Source organism: Callorhinchus milii, unplaced genomic scaffold (assembly GCF_018977255.1).
Source record: "Callorhinchus milii isolate IMCB2004 unplaced genomic scaffold, IMCB_Cmil_1.0 Scaffold11, whole genome shotgun sequence".
Lineage (NCBI taxonomy): Eukaryota > Metazoa > Chordata > Chondrichthyes > Chimaeriformes > Callorhinchidae > Callorhinchus > Callorhinchus milii.
Window position 1 is genome coordinate 11,007,292 of NW_024704752.1, and position 21,719 is coordinate 11,029,010.

Here is a 21,719-nt window from a genome sequence, read left to right on the forward strand (position 1 = left end):
GCTGATCCTAAGCACTCTGCCAGGACTGAGTAGAATCAGTTCGACAAGGCCTTTGAAATGATTTTATTGTCTTTGATTTATACTTGCATATAGTGGGCGAGTGCACTAGCTGGCGAGCGTCTGAGAATGGCAGACGAACTATCCAGAGGAAATAGTGCAGTGTCAACTAGAATAACCTTTCTGTCTTGTGTTCAACCACCCTCTTATTTTTCATTTTCTGATTTGCTGCCTTCAGACGTCTAGCTCAACTGAGTTGCTGTTATTCATGTGTGAGGCTGGGCTGTCAGTGGCAATCAATGGTTCGTATTGTGACCGAACCCAAACACGTCTTATCATCACTTGGACTTACTAGAACAATGACTGGATGATTATTAGAAGCAGGAAACATAGCTGATTTGGTCCCTCTCTGTTCAGAGATTCTGACCTATCTTTCTTGGACAATGACTGAGGTTATGTCCCTCTTGACAGGCATTAATTAAACTTTGGCCGCAAAGTTCTCTCACCAGCTTCTCCAGTGTGTGGTTCAGTACAGCAATGTTCCTCTCCTTCTCAGCATTCTGCACCCTCAGTCTCTCCACTGCAGCAGACAGCTCATCGATCCTAAAACAGAACACATAATGAATTGGTCATGCTGTTAATTCTTCAATTCACTGAACGTCAGGAATAAAAATAAAAATCCATCCCTGGAGATTAAAACAATAACAAAAACGAAATGCTGGAATTTTGAAATATCCACAGCAACTCAATCAAGCTTGCAGCACTCTGAGGCACTAAAGATTGCTGTTGGAAGAGGAACACTAACCTAACGTTTAGGACAAACATCTCCGCAGATGGCTTCTGAAGCATCTGAGATCCGAGTAGGTTCGTACCTGAAACTGTTCATACGGACGTGTAATCCGATGAAGTGTTTAACTTGTGTTTCTCTTTTAGATGCCAATTGAGCTGCTGTAGATCTCCAGGCACAGATCAGGCTACCTGCCTTGAATGGAGCTCAGCCTTTTCCGTATCGCACTTGCACTGCAGCTGAATCATCTCTTTGACCTTCTCCCGGAGCTGCTGTTCAACATGTACTCTCTGAGCCGTTTGTTTCTCCAGTGTAGACGTGGCACTTGTCTGAGACAGTCGCAGGTTTGAGTCCAGGTTCAGGCAGGCAGTCTGCATGCGACGCATCGTCCTAGAGACAGTCCCCTTAACCTCAACAAGACCCCTAGGAGGAACGAAGACATGATAGCTCTTGATTACATTGATACTACTTTACACAGAGAAACTGTCTGCAATCTGTGTATCAATGGAGTCCTGTAGCTCAGTGGTTAGAGCACTCGCCTCACAAGCGAGAGACCTGGGTTCGATTCCCAGCAGGGCGAATCCTTGGGCAAGTTTTCTAACTCCACATGCCTGATAATAATCCCTCAAAAAAACAATAATAGTTTGATCACTTCAATCCACGACTGTTTGTGCTGTGCGCAATTGGCTGCCGCGTATCGCCCACAAAAAATGCAGTCAATTCACTTTACAGTATATTCTGTGAAGCATTTTGAGACATCTAGAAGATTCAATAATTCAAGGATTATTATTATTATTATTATGACAACAACCCAAGATGAATGATTGTGGTTAGGGGACGATTGGTGGATATTTTGGAGTTTTTACTGAATCACCTTTGGGGATCAGGGAGTATTGATTTAGAACTTTCTCCAAGCAGGGTTTGGGTGAAGTACACAATAGAGTGGGATTAGTGCAGTAGTGTGATATGCTGTTAGGCACCTCTGATATTGATGGATATACATATATATGTTATATGCTACATGTGTAGCATATAACATTATATTACACAGAATCAAGTGTACTGCTAACAAAGAAGGTAAGCGGTTAAGTGAACAGACTGACCCAGTGGGCTATTTAGCCTTTCCTTTGAATACGTTGGTTTTAAAGAGACAAAGGTGAAGGAAGTTAACTCCTTTAAGAGATGAAGATAGGAGTATCCACTTCATCAGGCAGTTGAATGGGCGGCATTGTTTTCATTAACCCCAATCCTGAATCCTATACCCAAGCGGTGGTACTTACCTTTCAGTCTCACTTCTCAGCTCAGTGAAATCACTGCGGATCACAGCCACCTGACGCCATAGCACCAGCAGCCGACTGTGTTCATTACAGAGATGTGAGCTGTACGCCTGAATCAGCAAAAAAAAACAATAAAGAACTCACAAGAATCTCCAGTGCTTGACAAAAGTGTTTCACATCACCACTCACTTCAGATCAGTTTATGAGCAGGTCAAATTGACTTCTGTATCCTGTTACGGTGACTTTACAAAGATTGATGTTCAATAACCCTTTAAAGGGATCATCTCATGATTTCAAAGTTAGAATTCCCAAATTGAAAAAGCAGGAAGTTCAACGGATGATGAACTAAAATGCTGATTTTACTCTATAAATTCTTTCCAGATAATTTGAAGGCGACATTGACACACCGACCCTCTGAGGTTATTCTCCACTTTGCGGTATATTTACCAATTTAGTGCTGAGTACTTATAATGGGAAATTCGCATTGCAATTGCCCACAAACAAGCCGGGTCAAATTTAATAAGCAGAGAATCCCTACAAATATCCAGTCTCTCGACAGCAGTTACCTGCTAAGCGTTTTGAGACATTTCAACATTCTAGATTACATTATTATTATTATTAGAATAACTCCCTTATGTCACCATTAAAATGCTTGGTGAGATTCTGTGGAAAGTAGAAAGCGTTCAGTTTCACTGAACTGATATTCTTAAAGACACAATGTAAATTTCACCTCCCTGGGAGAGAAGGGGCTAGAATAGACTCACCTCTTGCTCCCGACGCCACTTCATTTCTCTCTGCTCCAGTTCGTCCCGAGCTTTGGCATACTCAGTCGTCACTTTGTGGACATCCTCACTGAGTCTCTGATTGGCCGAGTTAGCCTGGTCGAGTTGCTCACGGAGCATGGCGTTGACCTGAGTCAGACTGCTACTCCTGTGCCAGAGAAGTTAAACCTGTTCAACTCTGAACTGACTTCCGCTCCCAGACACTGGATCATCTTCTAATTCTTGCTACTTGGAAATCCGAATCAAAATTCAATGAAAACGTTGGCATACTGCTTACAGTTCTGGCTTGCTACAATACAAGGATGACCACAGCATAATGGAGCTGACGAAGTTTTAGAGTCAGATAAGAGCAATAAAGCTGAGCCCCAGAGGAAGAAAGATATAAATAACTATTTCTTTACACAAAAGATAATTAGCAGCTGGATTGGATTAATGGATGGGTGGTCGAGACCAGAACACTTGGACTCATTTAAGAAATAATTTGATCCTGTAATGGGATGAGAGTACAGTTGGCATTTTGGAAAAATTAAAATCAAATGAGCCTTAGGGCTTTCTTCATCCAAATCTCCCTTGTGATTAAGACAACAGAACATCACTAGCCTCTGTTGTTCCTCCTCCAGGCGAATGAGGGCATTCTCCAGGTCAGTGTTATGCTCATGTTCTGTTCTCCTCAGGCGAGACTCTGTTGTCTCCAAGCGCGTCTGTAACTGAAACGAACAAGATTTCCCGTTGGGAGTAGCAAATGTTGAAGCAACAACAACTTGCATTTTTTAAAGCGCCCCTCATGCACTACCTGAAGATAGGGAAGGAGGGTGCAAGGCAGGGGAATAGAGGAAGAGTGTTTCAGAGTTTTGGGACGTAGTGGCTGAAAATGCAGCCACCAATGGTGTTTAGGACCGACTCCACTTATGAATAATTGAAACTCCGAAACCGTAGATCACTGTGACTGGGTAAGATATGACTGTGAAACATCCGCTAGACTCTATTGTGGGTTAACTGTGAGGGAAAGCTCTTTTGACACTGATCCAGGTCAAGTACAGCACAGGTAAAGCTCCCTGTACTCTTGTTCCAATCTCATTGTTCTCACATTCTCTTTTTCTCCCCAATTCTCAGCACACGCTCACTTGTTTTCTTTCAGCAGAGATGTGCTGTACTATCACTTAATAGACCATAACTCTGAGCAAAGCCAACTGCTAAGGTAAAAAGCTGCACAGTGCAAACTGACTACTGGGCGGTAGGTCACTACCCTGTCAATCATGTTCTTGCAGATTTGCTGCATCCTGTTTCTCTCCCCACCCTCAGAATGGCAAAGGTCTAAGATTAGCCTCTATGTACATGAAGAGATAGTCAGTCAACTCACTGAGAGTTTGAACTGTTCTGACTCGGAGGTTTTTTCAAGGATCTGCTGTTCCAGCTCACCACAACGTTTCTTGTACTGCAGAACCTGAAAAGGACCAAAGGACATAAGCATAGACTCTCAACCTCTGCTCTGACATTCAAAAATTGCACAAAACACAAGAAAACCCACTCAAAGAATAATAATGCTTGTATTTGATACAAAACCTTATCATGTCTTTGAGACATCTCAAAGCACTTTGCAGAATATACTGTAAAGTGAATTGACTATATTTTGTGGGCGAAACCTGGCAGCCAATTGCACACAACAGAGTCCCACAAATAGCTCCACAAAAATAACAACTCTCTCAACTTAGCCATGATCTAATAGAATGGCACAACAGGCTTGAGTGGCTGAATGGTCTACAAGGAACTCCTGCTCCTTTGAAATAAAAGTAGCTGAGCTGCTCCCTTGATGACTTTAGCGGTTGACTGAATAATTCAATCCATTTCTGCTGGGGTCAGGATTTTTGCTTTTAACTTGTGCTTGGTTTACGAATTCCATTGGGAATGACTGGGATGTGGTTTGGTCCATCTGTGTTTACATCAGACCTCTGCCCACACCAGGTCTGCATTTACACAAGTTTCTCCATCTAAACAGAGCTCCAATTCATTTTCCTTTTTTCGAGACACCTCCGAGGTCAGACACGAATTGCATCTCTTTACTTTCCTTTGATTGGAGCAGATTCATCTAGTGGGGTAACTAGCACCAGCGCAGATGTGATAGGTCAATATGTATACATATATAAAAAATATAATATACACACATACACAACTAGAATCCCTGACTCATACACTGAAGTTGTTTAACATCCAATATGTTATGCTGTGTATTGCAAAGAATGCTTTGTGAAGTACTATATCATTGATGTATTCCAGAGAATGCACTGCAGTATTTCATGTATCCTAGGATAGTCTATATGTTAATCTACAGTATGATTGCTGAGGATTACTGTTGACTGTAACCCACCCTATGCCTTGCAGAACACCTTTTGGCCAGAAGTCGTTGACAAATTCCCGACTCATAAACCATTCATTCTTGCTTTTCTACAGTTCCCAATGCGGACGGGTTTCTGTAACAGGGCAGCAACCCCCAGCTTTGGCCTGGATCTCACTCGCAGAAACTGCACAAGAGCTTATTGTTAAAGAACAGCCTTCAACCCTCAGCAGAATTTTGACAGCATCAAATGGTGACTTAACAAAGATTCTTTTGGATTAAATTGGATGAAACTGGGATAAACTAAGTTACCTTCAAACGTTAAGTGAGCCTGATGTAATGACCACTTGTTGAACAAAAGAATTGTTTGAAGCATTTTGGCTTCCGTCAAATGTTTATGCTATTTTAAATTGGAACTGCAATGGAGTACTAACTCAATAATTGGAAAAACAGGCACCATATCATACCCAGAGAAAGTGCTTTGATGCCAAGGTGTGGTCAGGGGAGCCTCTTGGCAACACAGCAATCAAAGTGTTGGCACTTATAGAGCTGGCAATCTCATCTGTAGTGATGATTATTTGGACCCTTTCTGACTTTCAATTCCAATTAAGACATTTTACTTTCAGATGGTTCCCATCAGAAAAATAAACTGGCAGCAGAGGCTGGGAAAAGACTCACTGGACCAACAAAGGAGGCCAAAGGAGGCCTAGCTTCATCCTGAGAGTCGACATGGAACAAAGCCAACCTCCTCACTCGTCAACAGAGAAGGCAGCCCAGCAGAAGACCTCTAGTTCCATAGCCCCCAAATACTGCAGAACTTGCATGTAACCTGTCCTCACAAGCTTATACCAAAAACCTTGGTTATGGACACACCACGTGTCTACAATCCTTGGAGGCGACTTTCTTCCTACCTTGGCTTGGAGTTTCTGTACAAGTTGAGCCTGCCTTTGCTGCCCATCTTGATAGGCCTGAAGCTTTCTCTTATACACTCTCTCTTCATCCTCAAACTGACGCCGGACATCTGACACAGTCTTCGTTTCGGATGCCTCTTGCTCCCTCTCAGAGACTTCAAGCTTCAATATCTTCTCCAACTTGGGGTTGGGGGAGGAAAAGGGAGGGAAGAAAAGACACAGAAACTGATTGGGTCCAATGACTACAAAAGAAGGGCTCTCAGCGGCGCAGTGTGTACATCTCAATTTTACATCACAGGGTGATATTTAAGATTTATCTTTCTGAATTTATCTGCACAGAGCATGACCCTCGTTTCTAACATAATGCTCAAATGGCAAGTACAGTGGCCTTAGTGGAGTACTATGGGGGGGACATCTACATAGAGGACTGAGGTTGGAAATCTGATTCACCAGCTTTCTCGATTGTAAATTCATCGCTGACCATTTAAATGGTGCAGCATCACTGAAATCAGAAGATATATCAAGTTCAGCCTGGTAATAATCACCAATACCACAACTGAGACATTCAGGAGGTACACTTGCAGGTGAACCCTTGCCTTTCACCTGGTTTGTCATGTAGATGTACATTAACTACATGTTGTACATACTGAAGCTACATACTGTGGGCAAGAGAGGAGGAGTGAACAGTTTTCATTAACCAGTGTGCTCTCTACATCTGCAAAAATTCTACTTCTGCAAATCAGGTAAAGTCAAGACATATGAGCCATACCAGACACGAGTGATTATTCACACATACACACTCAGTGCTCACTGCCTGCATGCTTTCTGGACCCTTTCCCTAGAAAGCTGAAGGATTTACTGTTGGTACAGAGCGTGCTGCCCTTTCATCTCTGTTGTTTTGAAGCAATCCTTGCCCACCTGTTGATCAAACCCCCACAACAAACTGCAATCTCACTCAGAGAGGCCACTACAGAGCTGATGATAGTGTCACACTGATGCAGGCAACTCCTAGGTCAGAGTAGAAACTTTACTCTGCTTCTAACGTTTTGGAGAGGTTTAGTCTCCACTCTATGGTATGCGTAGTGGCAAAGGTGTTTTGCAAGCCTTGAATTCGTTGTATTGGAGCCCGAGGACTATTTAAAGCCCGAGGACTATTTAAAGCCTGAGTCCCCTGCCCTCTTGACCATGAGCAGACCAGCAGCTGTATACTAAGTGAGTTGATCTGAAATGGGCAATTGATAGAAACACTGCAATTTGCATCTGGAAAGCAATGGAAAGTAAAAATATTAGCCAGGGTTCACAAGCATTGCCATAAGATAACCAGTAATTGAGATATTCACGTATTCAATCTTAAGCAAGGGCTGCATTTTGAACCGATCTGGAAAACATAATTTGGTTTTAACACCAGCATGGTTTTCATCCTTCACCTATTACACCAAACCACCAGCTCTAGCTGAATGTTTGCAAAACAGGAAATACTGGCTTGCAAGCCAAGAATTCCTACAAAAAAAACCCCACAAAAACTCTGCATGGCCCTTAAGGTGGGGGTGGGAGGGTTTGAGTCAAATCCAAACTCATCCTCTACAGACAGGTTGTACTTGTTAACAGGGAACACATGGTCCGGGAGTGCAACAATCCAGCCCTGTGTGAGTGCTAGGGGAGGGATGTGGCGTGTTATTAACCAGGGTCCTTCAAAACAAACATTCTGGGTGTCTAATCTTCACTCAGTGAGCAAATAAGGTCCCACAGCATCGACTCCACTATTCTAATTGTTAAACGGTTCCTGGTTGTGGGTAATTACTCTGCTGCATCAGCTGCTTAGTATCAATGCAATAATCTTTAGTTAGTTCCTGTAGAGATTAAAACCAGACCCCAGCAATTCACAGCTACTGAAATGTCTCTTAACCTCCAGCAGCTCCAGTGCTAAAACCTCAGCCTATTGAGTCAATCCCACCAGGCCTAGTGAGAAAGTACAAGCAGCCCCTTTAAGGAATTCACTTCTGTTCTACCTTGCCATTTTTGCCCACAAAATACACAGTCACCACCGGTATGTTCTTTGAAGCGTTTTGAAGCATCTTCCCAACAGGAAAGGTGCTATACCAAATATAAGGATTCTTCTTCTTCATTAAAAGTACAATGCAATGGGACCAACTCTTGGCTTTAACCTTCCCCAGACCTGGAGTGGCACCTCACCACTAACAGGCACCTTTAGGCATCTTTGCCACTGAAGGCAGTATGAGGATTGCAAATGTGGCATGTGAGAAGCTGTGGGGGCAAACTCACATCATATCCAGTCATGGCACAGCACACCATTTTATTTCAGCTGGAGATCTCTGTCAGTTGGCAACGGATTGAAGAAAAGGATTTATTTGACTATAATTCTGGTTGTTTCTTGTGTGATATTATTTTAAATGTAATCTGATGATTTTGGCTCTGAAGGTTGGCAATGGAAGGGCAGTCCATTAGCAGTGTGGAGAAGGAAAAGGATTTGGGTGTAACTGTGACATTGACTGAAGGTTTCCAGGCACGGTGAAGCTGCCAACAAACTTAATCAAATACAAGGTTGAATCTTGAGGGCATCTGATTGAGTTGAAAGAGGTTATTCTAACCTTATATAGGTCACTGGTAAAGGTCCCGTATGGAATTTTGTGTGCTGCTTCAGGCATGCACCCTGCCTTCAAAAAGGAAATTAAAGTGTTGGAGAGGGTTCAGAAGAAAAGCAACAAAGATGATTCCAAGATTTACAGCTCTTACTTATGACGACTTTCTCAGAGGTGAACATATTTGCATTGGGCGAAAAAGAACATCTGATGGGGATAAGATACAAGATTTTAAGTAATGGCAAGCACAGATGGAAGCAAGCTCTTTGATTTGGATGGTGAGAACAGAACTTAGAAAGCACAGAATTACCATTAAAACCATGAACTGTACTACAGATCAGAAGATTTTGTTTCCATTGAGTAATGGATACGCGGAGCAGTTTCTAAAACAAAAGCAATGGATGCTGCATCGATTAACTCCTTCAAATCGAATTAGGTAAGTATCTGGCTGAGAACAATTTTGAAGGACATAGGCATAGCAGCAGACCTCAGTGCATAAGTGTACCATGCAAGCAAATGATTCAGAACAATGCACAAGCTATCTGTGGATACAGCTATTTACAATAGGGTACAGTAACATTGCAATACCTTGTTCAAAGTAACTATCCTTCAAACATGAGCACAGTGAGTTATTCAACTATGGGGGAGGGCATCTCAGCTGAACTTCAACCTGTCCTTACTAGATGTTCACAAACACAAGCTGTTTTTTCCGCCCAACTCCCTAGCACAGGGAGACTAAGGCCAATTATTGTGTCATTATCGGTATCAACAGTTAACAAGAAACAAGAATCGAAGAATATTTAGTTACCAATGAGGTGGTATATTGCTCCATACAATAGCCAATCCAGGAATGATTTGTGATTTAGTAATATGTGGAATTAGGATAAACGCACTTCTAATCCAGTGTACCATTTAATTCACTTCCATCATATAACACTCCTGATCCACTGAGGCAATCTGGTCATTTGTATTTGTTATGCACAGTATAATTTTCCACACATTTGGTCCACAGCAGCAGATGGCATTCCAGAGTCCATCAAAGAGGTACAACTGGAGATAAGCACCCAATGCACTCAGAGAATATCTCCACTAACATTTGAGGTGCAGGAATCATGACCATTGGCCCACAGTACCATCAGGTCTGAGCAGAGATGCCTTGATACACTCATTTTTGTTGAGACTTCAAATTTGTCAAAGGACTGTTGTGGCTCACCCTTGTGCCCTGGCGAGATCTTTCACTATTTATTCAGCACGTTTCCACTTGTGCAAAAACATCCCTGTCAAAATCCCTCACGGTTCTATCCCTCAATCTCACGTGTCTTCCTATCATTTTTCTTGGCTCTCTCTGCTGCTTCCCACGCTCGAGCCTGAGTTCTTCATTCCTAAAGAGCCGCCTTCAAATTTAACAAGTAGTTAATCGTATATTATTTTAAGCTATAAAATCAGATGAAACACAGGATATACTCGCTGTTTATATTTCTGATGGGAAGTTCATTCTTCCCCCCCATTCAGTGTTTTGTTGACAGAGGAGTACAGTGAGGAACCCTGGCAGGAAATCGACAACTAAGTCTTTGAGAGGATGAAAAGTTTGTTCTTTACATTTTCTTCAAGATTTGAAAGAAATCCTTTTATTATTTGACTGAACATTGGCTGCAATACAAAAATATCTATTATGCAAAATTAATATTTTACAACATACTTTATCAAACTTTTGCACTTTTCAGAGTGCAGTTTGGAATATAACCTCTCTGGGTGTTGAGAGCTCTCCATGAAACTAGGAAAAAAAATGTTACATTTCTGCTACAAATTATTTCCTACATTTTTCATTTTCACGTTTGCTCTCCCAGATATGCTAGCAGGAAAGGAGGAGGTTAAGAGTTTACACCACGTGAATCTCTTACTGGCTAACACAACCCTCACTGAACCATAGGCGATAACGCATCTTTCCAATAAGAAATCCCGTTTACAACATAGATTTCTAGTGATTGGCAAGTGATAGACTCCATCATTGAATACCAGAGCAAAGTAAAGTGATGACATTGGCATGTTGACATCCAATGGTATTAAATCCATCATCAACACCATCTCCATTCACCCAGAGAGTAGAGGCACACATTAGCAGAATATACTTATATAATGGGGATGGGATTTCTCTACTTTAAGTACACACCTGCAAGACAGATAATTTTATCAACCAGTAGAGTTTCACACCCCTCCCTCCACCCCGAGGTATCACAGGTTTGATGTACAGCCATTTATTTACCCAAGATTTTCATCTAATCCTTTTCTTCATAGTTTTAAGTTTTTTAAGGAGGTATTTAATTGATCTGGTAGAATCTCTCTGCCAGTACTTCTCTGTACCTGGCTGTTAGGAGTTACGCAAGTACAGCAGGGGAGGAACTGCTTGAATTCCCTTTTGTTCCTGTTGAGAATCGCCTGACCTTGCTTAGCCCAGATCAGGAACTCACAGCGTGGGCCAATGCTGAGAGAGAAAAGGTCTCTCTGGGCCAAAGCACAAAGAAAGCACTAATGAGCAGAGCTGACGAAAACAGAAACAAATTATATATTTTTTAAAAAAGAGACTTTTGCAGTTAGTTTTGGGCAAATTCCTTACTTGCTCGTCCTTTGCAGTCAGCCTAAAAGAAGCTTAAAATCAAAAGCTGGCTGGAAGCCAACAGATGTTCCCATCAAACCCTAAACAGTGCTAATGAGTCTGGGCTGTTGAAACACACAAAGCCCAGAGGGACACTTCAACCACAGTCCCTTAAATTATAGCCCGACATGCGAGTCCCTTGCTGTTCTATTAAGACTGCAACTATTCTTAAGGACCTTGGCAGTTGTGCTTGGCTCTGGCTAAAGCTTTGGCTGGAGTCGGATTGCTGGCACCCGTTGAAGTCCAATTAAGATTCTCAGGTCATTAATTTGCTTCCCTTATTAGTCCTGTTGGAATGCTGTAGCATGGCAGTTGCAGTAAATATGACAATATTTGCACAGTTCAACTCCAGGTTTGATGAATAAACAGCACCTATTAACCCTTCCACCTTCAGCTTTGCATTCAGGCTTCTTCAGATGTCCACAGGCTCCCGTTAAAAGCTCTGCGACGTCAAGGCAATTAAGTGGTATGGAAATCATGTCTGTTTGTATGTGTCTCTCTCTCCCCCTCCACCCCGTCATACCCGCACACACTTTTAACGGTGGTTAAGGAAAATTATGCTGTGTTATCGTGATGGCATGTTCAGTACCATGAAGATCCAATTTGTTTTCTGCTTCGATACGGATCTGAGCTGAGCTAAATTGAGAAATGATCTGTTTGAAGTTAGTTGATGATTCTTGACGTGGTTCCCCCCTGTGGTTTTGAAGGATAGTAGTGTCTGGATAAAGCTATATGCTGACTTCAGCCATCAGCTGTTCACTGGCATGTGCCACTGGAAAAGCCTTTCCCATAAAATTAATTTTCCTATGACTCGGAAAAAATAGTCTCCACTGCAATTTTACTTGTCATGTGAAGCAGCATTATAGCCAAGATGGTGATGCTTGAATTGGGCAAAATTACACACATCTCCCCTCCTTCTATTGCTCTCCTATGACTACTCTTGCTGGAAAGTGCACATATATAGCTGGAAGGCAAGGACAGAATTGGGTCTGGTTGCGATGACTGCCTTCCATTGCATAGCCTGTTGACATACATTATTTAGAGCCACAAATGTAGAATGGCTGCTTGGCCAATATGCTGGAGAGCCAGTGGCATCTGCAGAACCATAACTCAAATATACATTGTTGCCTTCTGGAGAAGCACAGGAGTGTGAAAATTATCTGACTGGAGGTACAGGCAAAACAAGTGATCTACATTGCAGTATCTCTTGACGACTTGTTCATTCTCCAACCATTCTTGTCAGGATTATGGGATGGTCAGGAATTGTCTCAAGTCTAAATGGGAATCCATTCTGACTCTGTACGAAAATGTCCGTCCTTGATCTCCCAACCTACTCATCCACGGCATCAGAGAAAGTGAGGAGGCTGGGCTGGTCCTAAGCTCTCCTCTCTCCCCCGAGCCCCCCAATACTCGGACTGAGCTGGTTACTATGAGGAATGCAAGAAGAGTCCAGCAATGACTAACCAGTACATTAACAAGTGACAGCTTGCAGTCCCCTAGCACTGTCTGACATCTCTGTGACGCTTGGTTGTCAGAACTCCACTCTGCACATTAACACAATCAGTGCTGGAAACTTACATCAGAGTCTGTTCAACATAAAATGTCAATACAACAGAGGGATGAGGAGCAAGACAAAAGGAAATAAAAAGAGAAACTCTGCAAAAAGCAGACACAGTTGAACCCATTACCTATTACCTGACATGGGAGATGTCAAAAGCTGTGTAGAGCACCATTTCACAGGAAGGTATATCTAGGAGGTCTACACCATTTCCAGTATACTTGTGTGTGTATGTAGCTATATATTTTTATATATACACACACACAAACACACAATTACTATGACTGAGATGCATACAAACACTACATACAAATGAGAGCATACAATTTCCTTTTGGAAATTCTTGTGTGTCAAAGGCTGAGCGCCCATATCATTAAACTCCCCTTGAAGAGTAACCTCACAAGGCCACACGGATGCTGAAAATGTCATTTTGGCGCAATAGGACTGTTCCACTGAGTTTTAAAACAAAGGCAGATTGTTGGGGACAGAGAAGGAGAATTCCTCAGAGCTGGCTATGCTGCACTTATCCGAGAGTAGCTGAGGTACATGCTAAAATATCTAGTATGGGAAACTGTTACACACACTGACATAAAACCATCAAAATTTAAATCACCATCATGCCTGTGCTGGCTCTTCTTAAAGATCATCCTAACGCTATTCACAAAAGCAAGCACACAACACTGGGGGAAGATAATTGGAGGGGTGTTATAATGAGCCAGACGTGATATTTCCAGGTGTAAACACAGTCATTTCACAGTGTTTACTGTAAATACTGTTCTGAATTCCTCAGGAGCTGAAGGAGTGCGCTGCCAACAACAACAACAAAATTACATTTATAGAGCGCCTTTCACGTCGGGAGGACGTCCCAAAGCGCTGAACGGTCAGGTGTCGGGGCCCGAGCATAGGGGAGGGGTGGTGTAGGGGTGAGGGAAGGCAGAGAGGTGGGAGGGAGACCAAAGGCACGGTTGAAGAGAAGGGTCTTGAGACCAGCCTTGAAGGAGGCAAGGGAGGAAGCGAGAGGAAGGGACTGTGGGATGGAGTTCCAGACTGTGGGGGCAGAGAGGCTGAAAGTCCGGCCACCGATGGTAGGGCGAGTCGGGCGGGAGACATGGAGCAGCCTGGAGCCCGATGAACAGAGGGAGCGGGCAGGTTGGTAGGGAGTCAGCAGGTCAGAGAGGTAGGAGGGGGCAAGGCCATGGATGGCCTTAAAGGTGCCATTCTTGGGTTTTCATTAGTCCACAGGCCAGTGTTAATCTCTTATACGCAGAGTACTCAGACCTTAAAGAGTTACTTTACAGAAAAGGTTCAGGAGCTGCGAAGCTGCACACAGACCTCTGCTTTCTCCACCACAGAGTACAGACTTTTTCCTCAGCTCTTACCCTCTGAACACGGGTCGTCGAGGGGGTCTCTGACAGGACAGGCAGGGGAGGTGACGGAGGGGTGTTTGACATTCCACCTCGGGCTGATAGCTCACATTCACAGCTGCACAATGGGTTCACTTGTCCCTTGGCCCCTGGAGTATGCCAGCAACGCTCCCATCCAGCACAGGTAATTTACTGCAGCAGTGGTCGCCTCACAATCCTCCCTTTTATACAGCACATCTGTGAAAACACCAGTACCTCCACCCCGTATTGCTGCTGCCACACAAAATCAGTTCCATACGCTTTTCTTTCCACGCCAGCTCACCACCCCCCCAACACCCCCCACCCCCACCTCCTCCCCATCCCTTTCCCCTCAAACATGCCGTGAGAGTTCTGCGGCCACTACGAGCGGGGGATATGTGAAAAATGTGTACACACAGGATACATGGCACACACAGTCCAGTGGTTCACCAAAACTAAACCACACTGTGGCTGCGAGCACTGCAGTCAATACAGAGTCGGGGGTCTGGTACTCTGCTTTGTGTGTCTAACGGGTTTCTATTGAAAGTGTCCCCTTGCACTCCAGGATCATTTTAAAAAGCTTTTAAAAAAACATTTTACTCGCTCCCCTTCCCATGCCACTGACTCAAACTGAGACACAGCTCCACTGGTACAAACCATATCTGGTAGCTCGCTTCCCCAAAACACTCTTTTTTTTTCCCTGGGCTCATTGAGTGTTGAAGAGGAGGGGACAAGGGGGAGTGGGGGGGGTGGGGAGAAGGGATAAAGGGAGAAATCGCATTTGCGTCCAAACTTTACAGTATATTCTGTGAAGCGCTTTGGGACATCTAGAAGACGTGAAAAGCGCTATATCAAATGCAAGGATTATTATTATTATTATTATTATAAACCTGTCTTCACACTTTCATCTTCCTGTAATAAATGATAATCGGGAGGATGTCTCAAAACGCAGCAGCCAATTTGAGCGCAGCCATGACCCACAAACAGCCTTTAAACAAGTAAGGGTCACTAGGTGCAGGAACATTGGCACACACTACACTGTATCCTGGCTGAAATAGCCCCACTTTCTGATCCAGTAACACTGTCACTGGCCACAGCGGACCCACTGCTGTCCCGGCTAAGATCAGCAACCTCAGGAAAGATTAGGGTTAACGCCTGGGACCTTCTCTGGTTTGTAAGGCTTCCACCAACTAAGGCTTCAGGAAGCCAAGGGTTTTGGAGGTTCACAGCACATATCATGCACATTCATTTGTTTGTGTTCATAAGGTTTTCAGGAACTGCGCTGCCACCGAAGTAATCCAGTCTACAGGCATAGTTACATGCGCAGCACAGTGAGATGCAGAGTGAAGTAGCTTGCAGAAATTATACAGGAAAGTTTCATACTGAGGCATGTGATCCAGGGTTAAACTGTTCGCTGGATGTTTCAGACTTAACAGAACACTTAACAAATTGCAAGGCAATCTGCACCGGCATGAGGTGCAGCAATAGTGCCCCCAGCTGGCAATGGATGGGAACGACACCCCTGTTTCAGTGAAGTTCAGCAATGACAAGTTCAGTTTCACACTTAAACTTTACACTGTTCAAAGTTGCTCATCTATAGTTCAGCAGACATGTGTTACATACAACTCTGAAATGACCAGTTCTGAATCAGCCGATTGAAGCAAGGTTGGATTGTCTATAGATTCATTGGTACAATACTTGAATATCACGTAGTGATAGGAGCTAAGGACAGAATACAGGCCAACATAGCACGAATACATTCTGAGAAGCGCTTTGGAGATGTCTCAATAATCTTAAAAGGTGTTATACCAAAGCAAGGATTATTATTTTTATTATTACCACCAATTCTGCTCCTCTCTGAATTAAAACCGAAGTCTTTTGAGATGCAAAAAGGGAGAAAGTGGAGCAGATAGGCTGCACGTCTCCTCAACAATACGACACACGAATGTAGATATAGAAATTGGATTCAATGTGAGCGTTGTGTTGTTTGGGGAGGGGAGAGGCTGGAAAAGAGGGTTCAAATGGATCAGGCAAAGTCAAACAAACACTGACCAAAGTGGACAATTTGGGTCAGTTGAAACCTATGAAACTCTTTGCGTCTGATTCAAGTAAAAAACTGCTGGTCAGTTTGGTTCTAATGGCGTTTATTTGAACGTGCTTAAATGTGGATTCATATTTTGAATCTAACTACACCTTATTGCGCATTGGTTCTCAACAGCTCATTTGAAGAAAACAGGTCGTCTCTGAGCCAATGTTATCTTTAAAGGCAAGGGCTTGAGCTCAGAGACATCAGTGCCAGTCCTTACCCGTTCACTGACAGCACACTGCTTGATAGCAAGCTCGTCTCGCTCAGCGTGGCTCTGTGCCAACAGGTCCTCCATGCGGGACAGTTCCTCCTGCAACATACGATTCTCTTCTCGAAGACTCACCAGGGAACTCATGTCCTGTGGCACTGGTCAATTGGAAAACAAGAGAGTTAAAGTGATAACTGACACTGTCTACTGATGGCAACTTCTCTGCTTGCACATGATCCCCGCTGCTTGTCCAGCTAGGGCAACTCTACCTGTTAGGGCTTTGAGGGTTAACAGGAGCTGATGGGATGATTCCTTACCCCCAGTGATGCCAATGGGCCAGGCTGGCTGAAACTATTAAACTTTGGTTTCACCATCAATTAGGCTGGTTCAATACTTCAGAATTTTTAAGTGGCAGGGGTGAGAAATTTCACCTGGATTTGGATTTATGCAGCCTTTAAGAGTTTTTAGCAAATTCTTAACTACAGCCTTACTTTTGAAGCTGTTTTTCCGGAGGTGCTAATAAAACATACAGAAAAACAAGTTCAAAACTAACTTCAACAATTTGCGAACTCTAACTCTAAAATGTAACATAAAGAGAAACCTACAGGGCAGGGAATCACTCCCAGAGTGTATTGTGGTGTAAGTTGTACGGGAATCACTCCATGTAAATCGATGTTCCATTCATCCTGGGTACACTTCTGAAATTAATATCAATTATTTGGACTATCTACAGTGAGCTCAATGACAAGACGATAGCTATTCAGTTACTAATTAACACTGGTGTCACAATTTGCCTTGTAGTATACATAGCTATTTGACATGAAAGATTTCCAATTGAATTGCAAGGTAAATTCATATTAGTACCATGTGGTTTGCACAGTCTGCCCTGCTCTAAGTAGCTAGTACGATTGTTTGCTTGAGTAGTCATGGAAGCATGAATGCTTCAGCAGGTAATTTACAAGGTTGACTGTTTGGTGCAATTGAGAAGTCACATTAAAAGATATTACAGAGCCAATTTAGGTTTAAACAAGTTCAGTTTTTCAAATACTTCAATTACAATACCCATTCAAGTGAACAATTGCTGAAATGTACTGCGAAATATGCTTGCAGATAGCACTGCCAGCACAAACCTGGATGAGTGAAACCTTGGAATCTAGTATAGGAATGACACTTTCCTGAGAGCAGCCAAATTTTAAATGTATAAAAGGGCAATGATAGGATCTATCCAAATCTCTCCTCCTCACTCTTCATATCATATGCACAGAAGTCACAAAGAGATCAGAAATCCAAACATAAGGACGGAGCCATTGGTTTCCCCAGTACCAAAACACAACTCTGTTGTGCATACAAATGCCATCAATGTCAACCTGTGCTGTTTGAGCTGGTTTGACTCCAGCAGTGCCCCAATGCACATTCTATGGTCCCCAAACCTTATCTCTTGCCAACCTGTGCCTGATACTTTCCAGAATTAGGCAAGCAGGATGTATCCCTCCAGGAAGACAGTGCGCATTCCATTACAATCTATCTCTGGGATTTCCATGTGTAGGTGGGATGCATGGAATTCTCAGTTTGGTTTGGATAATCTTAAACAGGGCAATGGATTTCCCCACTTGTCAGATACCTGGCTGACCAAAAAAATAAAATCCATTGCAAAAGGATGTCCAGAAGAGCAAACAACAGAGCAATGCTAATTCCAATGATCGATTTAATCAACTGGACAATTGTTTCCTGAATAATACATGGCAGAAGCAAATGTTTTTGCTGGAAATGTATCAGTCCAAGGTAATGGTGATGTGCAGGGTTCTGGACTTGCTAGAAGCATCTTTATCTGAGGCATCAACACAGAACTAATGTTAAACCTGATAATGTATTAGGACCTCGGCTAGTTAGATGGTGTAGCTTTTCAGCAGAACAATGTAAAATTGCACTGAGTGTACACATTGAAAGCACAGTACAATCTTAACTGGACACTTCTGATTTGGTATTCAGAACTCTCATGTAATGTGGATAATATGATTTTTTTAAAAATTACACAAACGTAATACTGAATTAAGTTCTGTACATTATCGTAAAAGCTTACGAGGTGAACAAAAAAATTGTCCAAAGGGTGGCTATTACAAAAAAGTGCTCCTGCATTTCCAATAAAACAGTCTCTCGAGTTTTGACTCCCCTAAACATAATGCAGTATTGTTTCTGCCTGTGTGTAAAAGCGTTACCTTCTCTTCTTTCCTCTGTTAGATTCCTGGTAACAATTTGCCGAATTCGGGCCGGTACTGGAGTCGGTGTGCCACCTTCTCCTTCTCCACGGAGAGTCAGGCTCTTGTCCTCTACACTTACCTCTGGGTTTAGGACAGTGTCTTCTAGTTTCTGAAACAAGACATCAGAAAAACAGTGAAATGTGGCACACGGTTGAGAACATAATTAGACACCTCCAACGATCAAGAATTAGGTAAGCAGGATACGTCCCTCTGGGGAGGGAGTGCGCCTTTCATTCCAACAATCTATCGCTAGATGTGTAGGTGAGATACATGGAATTTTTGGTTTGATTTGGATACTCTTAAGCATGGTGATGGATTTCTGCATGTGACCAAAGAAAAACAGTACAACACAAATTCACATTTATATTGTGCATTCATATAGGGAGGGCATCCCAAGTCGCTTACATTAGTTTCCTAGATATCCAAAAGGGTCTGAGAATCGTTCTGCAAAGTTTGTCACGGAGCAATACCAGCATACTGATAAACTTTCATTCAGGTTGACTCTCATCAAAATGGTTAATTCTGCAAAAACTGTTTACGATTTGCAGGTTGAAACTGAACTGAACAGTTGCTAGACGAAAAAAGACCAAGCTCCACACAGTTTACCTCCCACCATCTTGGCAGTCGCATGCACATGTCATTGTGTCCCATTTTTTCAATGGACAAATTTCTGATCTCAAGCTGTGTTGCCAGAGAAGCCGACAGAATGGAGGACAGTGGTTACTCCACATTGAAGGAGAGAGAATGAAGGACCACTCACTTAGGCCAATCCGTCATAACTCATGGTGTTCTTAGTTGTGTGTGATTTCTGTCTCCTACACTTCCAAAGTCCGGCCCTTCAGGTTCAGCTTGTCCATTGTGCCATATTTCAACTACTGTATCAAGATCCACCATAACTTTAATGCATGAAAGAAAGTATTCACCCGCAGTGGGAAATATTTCAGTGTAAAACTACATCCCTTTTGCTGCTATAAATCGACTTGTGTAACGTGTAGGAAACAAATCAACTCAAAACTTCTCAAATACTCATTATCCCTCAATGTGATTTGAAACCACTTGTAGTAACATACCGGTTCCACTAATTACAACAGCTTGACAAAATTTGCTTCATTTTAAACGGATGATCAGAGCTCCCCAATTACTCGGTTTGGGAAGAGTGTAACTGAGCCATGTAAGATGGGGAGGTCTGAGTTTCGTGTCACTCTTACGCTGACTTGGCAGCTTTAAGTCACCAGTTTAGTTGGAGTACTACAGGTTGTTTGCTGGTTCCTTGCTGAGCCATCACCAGGTTAGATCTGAATTCCGAAGGAGTTGGGGAGAAACGTCTTCCATTTCAACAGTCACAGTTGGCCGGTCAATCAACTGAGACTGTTGGGTACGGTCAGATCTGAAGGGTTCAAAACAAACTGCTCTTCCAGGTGGAAGTGAAGGCAGTTCAGACCGTTTATAACTTTACGGTCAGAGCCGATCACATCAGATAATACTGCGGCACTTTTGCCATCGAAGGTATTTATTTGTTTGAAATGGGTCTTAAAACAACTCAAGATAAACACGTGCTACAGCAGTACCGTACTGTACTAAGAACACGGTTATTGTTCGGGTGGCGGGTGGCCTTTATTTTCCAGTATTTTTAAACCATTATCATGATAAACCCAGCATGGATTTATGACAACACCAACGGCATCGAAGGGTTCACGTAAAAGCATCGATGCTTCAGCGGACAATATTGATCCAGAGAGTCTGTGTTTTGGAAAGGTGTGTCATCGTGGTATAGTTTGCAAGAAAAGTTGGTTCAGTTTGGAAAGTGAAAGGGTGGAGTTTCAGAGACTGGCAGTTTGTGCTGTGTATGTGTGTGTGTTTGTGTGTGTTTGTGTGTGTGTGTGTTTGTGTTTGTGTGTGTGTGTGTGTGTTTGTGTGTGTGTTTGTGTTTGTGTGTGTGTGTGTGTGTGTTTGTGTGTGTGTGTGTTTGTGTGTGTGTGTGTTTGTGTGTGTTTGTGTGTGGTGATTGTGTGTGTGTGTGTGTGTGTGTGTGTGTGTGTTTGTGTGTGTGTGTTTGTGTGTGTTTGTGTGTGTGTGTTTGTGTGTGTGTTTGTGTGAATAAACTACACATTAGTACTTGTGTGTGTGTGTGGCACCACTAGTCCAGTGCCTTCAAATCCCCTGCACCTCTCACTGGTAAACATCAATCGTTCTGATCTCAATGTTTACCCCAAACCCTCTTTTCTTCCTCATCTGCCCGAATGCACGGATTATTATTATTATTATTAGTAGTAGTATTATTATTAGTATTATCATCATTGAGTAAAAGATTCTGCATTCATCCCGTCCACAAATAAATCCCTGCGCTAACAGTGAAAGTGAAGCTTCAATGCCCATCAACCGGAGGCGATTAGCCACAAGGAAACGTTTCAGGGGGAGAGAAAAAAAAACACCCACAACAACAACAACAACAACAACAAATACCAAACCCTACAAACAGATGATCATCGCCGTTTAACAGTTAATCCAAATTCCGCTGCATATATGTTTGCAGGTGTTCAGGTCCAGTTTTCAGACAGACAGACAGACAGACAGACAGACAGACAGACAGACAGACAGACAGCACAAGGACACCCTCTCGGTGAAACGTTAACACATGTATATATTTTTTTGATTTGATTTTTTTTTTATTTTTTTTTTTATTTTGATTTTTTTTTTGATTTTTTTTTTTTTGATTTTTTTTTGTTTGTTTGTTGATGTGTTGATCGCAAACGTTGAGGCGAGAAAGGCAATTAAAAAGGCTCACCTGGATAACAGTCTCCAGCTTCTCTTCTGCGCGATCGCTTGGGGAACTCATGGGAAGCTACAGAGAGAGAGAGAGAGAGCAGAGAGTGGAGACCCCCCCCCAC

At 42.8% G+C, this 21,719-nt stretch overlaps 1 protein-coding gene and 1 non-coding gene across 2 annotated transcripts in view; one reads left to right on the forward strand and one right to left on the reverse strand.

Annotated features, from left to right (window-relative positions):
* Nucleotides 1–21,719, reverse strand: part of crocc2 (ciliary rootlet coiled-coil, rootletin family member 2) — a 70,823-nt gene extending 49,104 nt beyond the window's left edge. Inside the window, exons 1-10 of the mRNA XM_042339307.1 lie at nt 21,617–21,719; nt 18,790–18,940; nt 16,586–16,731; nt 6,087–6,266; nt 4,204–4,287; nt 3,444–3,550; nt 2,826–2,991; nt 2,065–2,171; nt 980–1,207; nt 504–600 (exon numbers count right to left, since the gene is read on the reverse strand). Coding sequence (XP_042195241.1) covers nt 504–600; nt 980–1,207; nt 2,065–2,171; nt 2,826–2,991; nt 3,444–3,550; nt 4,204–4,287; nt 6,087–6,266; nt 16,586–16,731; nt 18,790–18,940; nt 21,617–21,667 — 1,317 coding nt within the window. The 5' untranslated portion in view covers nt 21,668–21,719. The remainder of the gene's footprint in view (nt 1–503; nt 601–979; nt 1,208–2,064; nt 2,172–2,825; nt 2,992–3,443; nt 3,551–4,203; nt 4,288–6,086; nt 6,267–16,585; nt 16,732–18,789; nt 18,941–21,616) is intronic.
* On the forward strand, nt 1,293–1,364 carry trnav-cac. Its single transcript has one exon. It is a non-coding gene; the product is annotated as a tRNA-Val (tRNA).